The 10,823-nt window shown below is 36.5% G+C and overlaps 1 protein-coding gene across 1 annotated transcript; it reads left to right on the forward strand.

Annotated features, from left to right (window-relative positions):
* The first annotated feature begins 1,251 nt into the window (after window positions 1–1,251).
* On the forward strand, window positions 1,252–3,726 carry LOC148200299 (uncharacterized). The gene is made up of 4 exons (XM_088112892.1): window positions 1,252–1,329; window positions 2,641–3,375; window positions 3,460–3,535; window positions 3,599–3,726. The coding sequence occupies exons 1-4, from the start codon at window positions 1,252–1,254 to the stop codon at window positions 3,724–3,726; spliced, it is 1,017 nt and encodes a 338-aa protein (XP_087969018.1).
* Window positions 3,727–10,823: the final 7,097 nt, after the last annotated feature.

Here is a 10,823-nt window from a genome sequence, read left to right on the forward strand (position 1 = left end):
GCGTTCGTTCAAATAGCGCTCGGCCAAATAGTGCTCAATCTATTATGGTGCTCGGTGTGTAGCGTTCGGCCTGATTACGCTTGATCTTATAGCGTCCGTCCAAGTAGCATTCGTTGAATAGTGTTCGACCAAATAGCATTCGTTGAATAGTGTTCGTCCAAATAGCGTTTGGTGAATAGTTCCGTCCAAATAGCGTTCGGCGAATATGTATGAATCCGTAATTTCTTTGGTAGTATTTTGAAACAATTATTGAGAATTGTTGGTTATTTTCTTGATCTAATATTGGTTTATTTATACATGTTATTGAGAATATGTATGAATCCGTGATTGAGCACGTTTATTTTTTTTTTATGTTGGTATATACACTATGTTATTTACTTGTAACTTCGTCTATCTTGTGAGCATTTTAATATTATAATAAATGCGAATCTCACGTGAGACTGAGATTCGAGTGTCACCTTCTTCTGCGCGAGGAAGTGAATGTCTCGCCCAATGACTTCGGCTCGTGTTGAGTATAGTGCATCGTTACGCGTAGTATCGATGTTTTTACTCGTTAGTCCTTGAGGAGTCGGGGAGATAAGTCTGAAGTCGCGATGGAAGACGACTCGAGTCGTTTGTTATTGAGAACAAGTTATGACGACAAATTACAAGGAAACAACATTAGTTTATGAAAGACTAGTCTGCAATGTCATATGTGTCGATTTATATTAAGTCATGGAAATTGTTATAGTTTATATGTAATGGGTTTATGATGTGTTTTTTTTATATGATACTTCTAGTTACTTACCCTTGCATGTTGTGGTTGTGGTTTCCACCTGCGATGATCGTACTTGTACGAGAGTAGATGGTATTGCAGATAAAGCTGGATTGGAATAGCTCTTCGAGAGAGACGGGAAATAAAACTTGTTGGGATTTTTATAATGTTTTCTTATTTATGTTTGTTTGATTTTGTTATTTTAAGGAAACAATTAAGACTTGGTTTGTTGTAATATATGAACTTATGATGTGTGTATGGTTTGTTTATGTGGTGTATTGTTTTAAAAAAAAAACACTTTCATAAGATTCATGCTTCAAGATTATTATTATTATTATTAATATATTCTATAAGGGGTGTTACAATTTTGGTATCAGAGCTTTGGTTTTCGAAAAATCTTTTGGGGCCTTGGGGAGTGAGGTCGACTAGCTTTGTTGTGTTTTCCTGATAATGGTATGATAGTTTCCACATTTAATTGTAATTTTGAATATTAGAGGATGTCAAGACGGGCAAGAACTCCTCCTCCACTCAATGCCATTGTGAAACTCGCACAGGCTCTTCGACAAATATCTAGGGTACTGATAACAGTTGAAAAACTGTTATTTTCATGCTTAAAATTGATACTAAAAGCAACCTTTAGACTTAGAAACTAGCTTGAAATCATACTTTTATTCATATTTTCAGAAATAAGAGAGCTGGACAGGTTTATGCTTGATTTCAGTGTTTTTGTGCAGGTTTTAAGGTGAATTTAGTGAAAGAAGTGAAGAATGAGAGAGATGGAATCAAAAAAGGAATCAAAGAGTGAAAAAGGAGAAGCCGAAGTTACTGCTCAGCGGCATTTTACCGCTGAGCGGCACTCAGAAGGTCACGGGAGGTCCGTTGAGGGGCAAAATGGCCGCTGAGGGGAAGAACCAAGTTGACGCACTTACCGCTGAGCGGTAGTTTACCGCTGAGCGTCACTTTAATGGGCTTGGACTTGACATTTTGTAATTTACGAATGATATATAAGCTTTAGGGTTTCCTAGGGTTAGGGATCTTTGGCAGAAACGAGGCAAACACTCTCTCTTCCACCCCTTTGAAGGAGGATCTTGGATGCTCAGGCTACCTCTTCACCTTTTTAGGGTTTATTCTTTCATACTTTCATTGTAATTCATCTAGGTTCACCATGAATATGGTGAACTAAACCTTGTATGTTTGTTGGGGAATCAATGTAATCTCTTGAAGCTCTCATATATGGAATTTATGCTTGCATCTTAATCTAAGATTTATGCTTTCTTTCATCATTAGTTAGGGTTTTTCCTCTTTGCTTAATGCTTGCATTGTTTAACTCATTCGATGCATGATTATTGGTTTTGTCGATACGGGAACGTACGAGGAAGTCTAGATCCGGGGAATTTCTCCCAATATTATATTGGTTGTCGTTAAGCTCCTGCACTTATGAACTGATCATTAGGAATGCTAGGAATTGTATGAACTCGTGATTAGGGAGAAGCCTTCTAGAAAGGTACTTTAGAGAGTGGCATTAACAATGATGATTTGAATGTTGAATTCCTAAAATATATGAGAGTGGATAAGATGAAATTGACCCCCAACAACATATTCATTCATATATTTCATTGAAAGTGTTTATCTTTTGCTTTTTGCCATTGATCAAAAACTTCATGCATACATATTTAATTTTCGTCTCTTGCATATTAAACTCCAAATATTTCGTCTTTAAGTCTTAGCTAATCAAGAAATCACATAACTAAACTAGGCCGTGAGTCCTTTGGGAAGAACGATACTTGGTCTTACCAAGTTTATTACTTGAACGATTCGGTCATACTTGCCGATTGAAAAACAAGTTTGTGACATCATATTTTGGTGTTCATAAATTTGTCCATCAGGTACTCCAAGGACAACAAGAGCAACAGGTTGAACAAGCAGCCAGACCTCGTGTGGGCATGAATGATTTTTTGCGTCACAACCTTATTAAGTTTAATGGGAAGGTTACTCCAGACGAAGCTGACGATTGGATTTGCTGTAATGAGAAGATTTTTGCTGCAATTGATTGCTTGGAGGCGCAGAAACTGGTTTTTGCTACTTACATGCTGGCCGGGGAGGCAGAATATTGGTGGCGCGGCCTTCATATTGAGATGGATGCTCGAGGAGAAGTTGCTTGTTGGGAGGACTTCAAGACCAGATTCTTAGAGAGGTACTTTCCTGCCAATGCTAAAATGGAGCGGGAGGCAGAATTCTTGACTCTACAACAAGGCAATATGTCAGTACAAGCTTACAAGGAGAGGTTTGAATATCTGGCCCGATTCTATACCCAGAATTTGAGCGAGCAATGGAAGTGCAGAAGGTTTGAGAGAGGTTTGCGCCATGATTTGATGAAAGCCCTCATCCTTTTGAAAATCAATCATTTCCCTGAACTTGTGGAGCAAGCTAAAGTGGTGGAACGAATAGAGGAGAAAGGACGAGTAATGAGGATTCATAAAGGAAGTTTCTCAGGGAGCAAGAATCAGAAGAAGCCTTATGAAAGACCACATTTTTTCAGTCGGGGGATCCTGAAGTGCTTTGAATGTGGCGGAAATCATCATAGAAGGAACTGTCCCAAACTCGTGGATATCAAGAAGGAAGTAAGGACATGTTTCAAGTGCAACAAGCATGGGCACATATCTCGTGACTGACCTCAAAGAAAAGCGTATGGTGCGGTGCCTCAGAAGACTTTTGACGGTGGGAAGCCAACGGCATCAGGCAGGGTGTTTGCCATGTTTGGGACTGAAGCAAAGAAGTCAGGTAATTTGATACTTGATACTTGTTCTTTGTTTGAAGAAAATGTACTTGTTCTGTTTGATTCAGGTGCGACACACTCGTTTGTATCCTTGTTATGTGTGGAGAATATTGCTCTCTCTGTACTTGATATGGGGTGTGAGCTAATTGTCTCTACTCTAACATCTGGACAAGTTGCGTTGGGTGTCCGATTGTAGTGAGAGGACATAAGTTCAAAGTCAACTTGGTATGTCTGCCGCTTGAGGGTTTGGACGTGATCTTGGGGATGGATTGGTTAGTTGATAACCATGTGTTGATTGATTGCGGACGTCAGAAATTAGTTTTCTAAGAACCAGAAGGTTTTGAGGTGTCAACATCGAAAGAATTCATGCATGATCTCAAGGATGGAGCGATTTGTTTTGCAGTGATGGTGAAAGAGCAAAGAGAAAACGCAGACGAGTAGATCAGTGGAATACATGTGGTAGAAGAGTTTGCAGATGTGTTTCTTGAGGAGGTTCCAAGATTGCCACCAAGTCGAGAGGTGGACTTCGCAATTGATCTGATACCAAGAACAGGGCCAGTATCAATGGCTCCATATCGTATGGCTCCAGCGGAGTTGACTGAGTTGAAGAAACAAATTGAAGAATTGCTAGAGAAGAAGTTTATCAGGCCGAGTGTTTCACCATGGGGTGCACCTGTGTTACTGGTTAAGAACAAAGACGGAAGCTCGAGGTTGTGCATTGATTATCGGCAACTAAATAAGGTTACTATTAAGAACAAGTACCCGTTGCCAAGGATTGATGATTTGTTAGACCAATTGAAGGGTGCTGGCGTGTTTTCAAAGATAGATTTGCGGCCAGGGTATCATCAAATCCTTGTCAAATCTGAGGATGTGCAGAAGACAGCGTTTCGCTCACCCTACGGGCATTACGAGTATGTTGTGATGCCTTTCGGGGTGACGAATGCTCCAGCTATTTTCATGGATTACATGAATCGCATCTTCCGTTCTTGCTTGGATAAGTTTGTCGTTGTATTCATCGACGATATTCTAATTTATTCAAAGAATCATGAGGAGCATGTTGAACATCTACGAACAACGTTGGGGATTTTGAGGGAACATCATTTGTATGGGAAGCTATCGAAATGTGAGTTTTGGTTGGATGAAGTTCAGTTTCTTGGACATGTGATATCAGTCAGCTCAAGGAATCTCAGTTGATCCAGCGAAGGTTGATGCAGTTTTAAAGTGGGAACGCCCTACATCTGTGACCGAAGTAAGAAGCTTTGTTGGTCTTGCAGGTTATTATCGAAAGTTTGTTGAGGGATTCTCCAAGATAGTGGGTCCCTTGACTCAGTTGACACGGAAGGACCAACCTTTTGTTTGGACAGATCAATGTGAGGCTAGTTTTGAGGAGATGAAGCGGAGATTGACAACTGCTCCAGTACTAATTATTCCAGACACAAATAAGACGTTTGAAGTATACTGCGGTGCATCATATCAAAGACGTTTGAAGTTTTAAAGTGGGAGGTGGGAAAAATAAAGTAAGTGAAGTAGAACCCACCACTCTCATGGTCACACGCTACCAGTTCCTCAAACTCAAGAATCTTATCAATGGTAGGTAACATTATTACTCACTCTTTAATCTCTTCAATTCACATACAACTCTAATGCTTTGTTCTCTTTTGATGATTTGGGGGAGATGATTTGAGAGAATTTGGGGGTAATTTTTTTGTTATTTTTTAAGTGGATTTGTGAGTAATTGAGAGTGGAGTTGGAAGTCAAGTTTGTGAGAATTAGCCTAGGATTAGATTGATGTGACAGATAAAAAAATTGTTTAATTGGTAGAAATTGAAGATTACCAAAATACCCCTTGTTATTAAAGTAATATAAAATTATATTTATTAATAATATATTTATTGATGAAATGAATTTTAAATATTAAAAACAAAAAAGAGATTAATAAAAAAAATTAAGTAAAGTGAAATTATTTTTTTAAACTTCACCAACACAAAAAATAATTACAAATAAACTTCACCCACATAAATCATCATTATATAATATACACTTTTGTATTATTCAATCATGTTAATTTTATAAAAGTTACTACGTTATCTAATAAAGCTTCAAATTCAAAAACATTTAAAATAATACAACAAGAATTATCACAGAAAAAAAAAATTAAACTAAGACTTTTTAAAAGAAAAAAATTGCGCATAGATGAATAAATTAAATTAGGATTTCAAAAAAGAAAACTTTCTTATCTATAACAATTTTATTAGAATTTACATTTGAAAGCGATTTTATGCATGGAAGACAATGTGTTTAGTTCTCTTTTCTCCTTAATTATTGTATAAGGGTAAAATAGCAATTTTATTGAAATCGTTTTAAATCTGCAAAAAATGGGAAGGAGTGCAATTGCATAATCCCGCAAATCATCGATCTTCAATCCTTCCAAATCGATAAAAACGAACATGATATATTTCGTAATTCTATCTTCAGAAACATGTTTGAACAGTACTATCCATGGATGCGAACACAACGTTAGAGATGAAAAGACGTTGATGTTTAGAGAGTCTGACTGTAACATCCCAAAAATACAGTAATAAAACCATATAATAGAATAATTACGATTAATAATAACATAGGTCAGTTTTAACATTTAAAAGAGTGTACTACAATGGCCGAACGACCTTACAAGAACTACAACTTAACTGTACAAAATTAAGAGAAACATGATCGAACGGCTTACAAGGTCAAAGTACCGCTCGGTCAGATAACAAAAGGAAAGGAAGTGACCGAACGGTCACTTCATGCTAAACTACTAAGTACAAAACCGAACGTCTTACGGTTCGACCTTAACTTCAACGTCCACGAGGTTCTCTTCCTCCAGATATTTCTCTTCCAGCGTCTCTTCCAGTAGAGCGTCTCCTTCTGCTCACATCCACACGGATGATCATTGCAAAGACAAGGACGGACGTACAAACGAGACAACACAAGGAAAAACACAAGGTAAGCTTATGTAATTTAATTCAAGTAATAACATACATTTTCATATACAAGCACAGTCAAATACATTCCAATAAACAATTCAATCAAAACCCTGATACTAGACCGACTGTCCGGACTGTATGAATTTCGTGTAGCTACGACGTTTGTGCACCCAGGTGATGTAGTAATTGGAATTCTCATCAGCTGCCACCCGAGGTTAGTCCGTTCCGTCCAAAGTACTCCTAAGGACTAGGACCTCCTGCCGTTCCCACACATGACGTACCCCCTCTACGTGAGGACGAGTACTCACGGAACATCAGGATGAATCGTCAGCCAAGCTTTGTCCACATTCATACTTTACGATATCAATATTCATCCAAGAGTCGTTCCTCACTGGAACGCTCGTTCAACTTCACATCCTTTCATTCATATCACATTCTCTTCTTATTTCATACATAATCATTCTCAATTCCATCTTTCATTATCACTTTTCTCAAATTCATCTTTTATAATCTTTCACTTTAATATCATTTCCATCATCCATTCCAAGGACATAAAATACCGAACGTTCAGCCCTCTTCGTAATGAGGACGAACGTAGGAACGAGACCGATAAATATACCCTATATGACGAACGTTATTTACCACGTGAATCAGTTGAATGAACTGACTCTCGTGAGTTCAGACCCACACTCAAAGAATAGAGTAAGTACGTAGGCTCTAGGCCGGATCCAAATGAATGTAGACACATCAAGACGTTAAAGAATCATATTTAGAATAATTTAATTACAAAAACCTAATGCTCGTCAATGACCGAACACGGTAAAAGGATTTACTGAATTTGGACGAACGTTATTTTTCATCAATATAGATTATATAAGAAACGAATACGAGCGCTTGGTGTAAGACCGAGCACTACTCAGTACGAGCGTTTGGTATAAGACCGAGCACTACTTAGTACAAGCGCTTGGTATGAGACCGAGCACTGTTCAATACGAGCGCTTGGTATAAGACCGAGCACTTACGAACGACGAAATTATACCATTATATATATATATATATATATATATATATATATATATATATATATATATATATATATTACTTTATCAAGGGATATTCAGATACAACTATGCTTGGCTGAATGCTCAAACATAGTATTACCACACGAGGACGCTCGTCCTCAACTAGGGTTCTCTCCAAATGAAAGAATCCCATTTTTACTATGTTTAACAGGAAAACCGAACGGTCAATGACCGTTCAGTGACGAACGTACTTTTTCATATGAGACTTTCATACCAGAATTATTTCTTTCCAACAATCATTTCTTAATATATATATATATATATATATATATATATATATATATATATATATATATTTTCATAACTTTATACATTCCTATCAGATTCAACTTTCATACTTCAAACAATTCATATCACATAAATCTCATATAACTCATACATCATGCATAACTCAACCATATTTCATTTCCACTCAATAAATAAACGAACGTTCATGAAATCCATTCATATCAACCATCATGTCAGTATCCATACTTGATATATACATTCACCTGTTCAGCAACATGCATTCATTTTCATCAAGCGTACAACAACATACAATTAAATTAGATAAGCTTCCCTTACCTCTAGTGTGAACGTACGTCCTTCAGAATAAATCTTACTTCACGGAATTAAGATTTCTTCTACTCTCAACGCTCAACCAAACTCTTCCAAACTAAACCAAACAGTAAGAAACCAAGATAACTTAGACTACACCCTCGCATGAAACCAAAACGTGGTTTGCATGTAACAAAAGAACGAACGACTAAGGGGAGAAGACTTACCAGCTCAAACTGGAAACTCAATCGGTTCAAGATGAAGCTTGGGACGCCGGGAATGCTTCCACGGTGCCTAAACGGTGATCGGAGTAGAGAAGGGTAAGTTACAGTAGAGAGAAGGGAGGGTTTTCTAGAGAGAAGAAGGAGGAAAATGAAAGATCAGATTTTGGAAAGAGGGTGTGCAAAGGAGAGTGGGCAGGGTTTTCAGAAAAATCATTTTTGTTTACCCCACGTCCAACGGACGTACACTCTCCTGTCGACACCTGCCATCCACTAACTGATTTTCGGATCCCCTTCGCTTGACACCTGGCGTCCGTCATCTGAGTGTCAATTTCCCCTCTTGACACGTGAATTCCACTAAGCGGGACGTGCTTGGATTTTACTGGGTCTGACACTGGCCCTCCCTCATTTTTATTATTTTTATTATTTTTATTACTATTATTATTATTATTTAATAATTTAAGTAGTTATTTATTTATATAATTATATACATGTTCTGAGTAGTTAATATATATTAATTTTATATTCATTTTTATTGAGGATTTTAAATAATATTATTAATGTTTTATTTATTTTATATATCATAATATACGTTTTGTGATTTCTTATAACAACTAAAATATTATTTATTAACTAATTAATTTTCTCTTATAATGTTACTGTTATCACTATTCAAAGAAACATAAAGTATACTCCGTCAAACTATTTTATCAACATGATTCGAGAAATTATGATTTACTAACATTTAATAGTGGATCAAATTTATAAACATTGTATACCTAATTGACTAGTAAAATTAGTTAACAAATATTTTTATTTTCTTATGGTCCCTTTTTTATATATGTTTAATACTTTGTTGGTATTATTTATGTCTTGTTACGGTTTTAATATATTTTCGGTATCAAGTATATGCATAAAAATTACATTTTAGGTCAATCTTAGGAAAGAAAAAACAATTAAATATTGAATGATCACCGTAATTTGCTTTAGTCTTGGCTAAGATACGAATTTTATTTTGTTTTTGAAATATAATTTATACGAATATTCATAAAATGGATATGTTTAATAAAAATATTAATTTTTAAAGTAAATTTATAAAGGTTGTCACTGACACATAAAAGTAGTGAGTATTATTTTAAATGTTAGATGTTTAAAATAATATCTACGATCTTCCCTATAAAAAGAAATGCTTCCTAATATATAATCTAATTATTAAAATTTGTCTCTTGTTCCTCCCTGCATCCAATAATATACTTGTATTTGTTTGTAACTTCACCATTATTTAATTGTGCCTGTAACATCACAAAAATACAGTAAACACCATATAGTAGAATTAATCACATTTAGTAATAAACCAAATCAGTCTTAAATAAAACCAAAGCCCAGGTTTTGGCCGAACGGCCTTACAAGAAGTTAAATATGAATAAAGACGTTCGACTTTAAAACATACTTGACCGAACGATTTACAAAACAGATATACCGAACGGTTAAGTTAAACAAAAAGGGAGGATTCGTTCTAATACATCTTGCTAAAATAACTAAACTAAACAGTTAACCGAACGTACTACTGTTCGGCCTTCACTTCAACATCGATGAGGTTTGCTTCCTCCAAATTTTCTTCTTCTAGTGTTTCTTCAAGCAACGCCTCTCTATCTGCTCACATCCACACGGATGATCATTGCAAGACAAGGACGGACGTACAGATACAGGACAACACAGGGAAAATACACAGGGTAAGCTTATATAATTTAATTCAATTAATAACATACATTCATATATGCAAACACACTCAAATACATTCTAGTAGACAATTCTATCAAAATCCTGATGCTAGACTGACTGTCTGGATTGTATGATTCTTGTGTAGCTACTACGTTCGTGTACCCGGGTGATGTAGTAACTGGAATTCCCATCAGCTGCCACCCGAGGTTAGTCCATTCCGTCCAAAGTACTCCTAAGGACTAGGACCTCCTGCCGTTCCCACACATGATGTACCCCCTCTACGCGAGGACGAGTACTCACGGAACATCAGGATGAAATGTCGGCCAAGCTTTGTCCACATTCATACATTACTATAACAATATCAATCAAAAGTCGTTCCTCCCCGGAACGCTCGTTCAACTACATCTCCTTTTATTCATATCACATTCTCCATTCTATCTTTCATTATTACTATTCTCTTGACCATTTCTGGAAACATAAAAATAACAAACGTTCAGCCCCCATATGACGAGGACGAACGACAAGAACGAAACAAAGAAACTCCCTCGTCCTATAACAGAATACTATCAAAAGGTTTACTGAATTCTTTAGAAAGGAATCAAATGCACATACGAAATATGTGACGAACTTCTGCTACAACCTGAATCAGTTAAATGAACTGACTCTCTTGAACTTCAATAAAAAATTGTAGAGTATATAGAACTGGGGACTCTTGGTACAAGAAAATAAGGCGGACCTATTAGGACGTCAAGGTATTAAACTTAG

Source organism: Vigna umbellata, chromosome 4 (genome assembly GCF_029865625.1).
Source record: "Vigna umbellata cultivar VRB3 chromosome 4, Vumbellata_1.0, whole genome shotgun sequence".
NCBI lineage: Eukaryota > Viridiplantae > Streptophyta > Magnoliopsida > Fabales > Fabaceae > Vigna > Vigna umbellata.

Bases quoted from the DNA above. Each gene is read 5' to 3' on its own strand.
- LOC148200299 (XM_088112892.1), top strand. From the start codon at position 1,252: ATGTCAAGACGGGCAAGAACTCCTCCTCCACTCAATGCCATTGTGAAA. The intron at 1,330-2,640 runs GTACTGATAACA...TTTGTCCATCAG, and splicing joins CTCTTCGACAAATATCTAGG to GTACTCCAAGGACAACAAGA. The intron at 3,536-3,598 runs GTAATTTGATAC...TGTTTGATTCAG, and splicing joins GACTGAAGCAAAGAAGTCAG to GTGCGACACACTCGTTTGTA.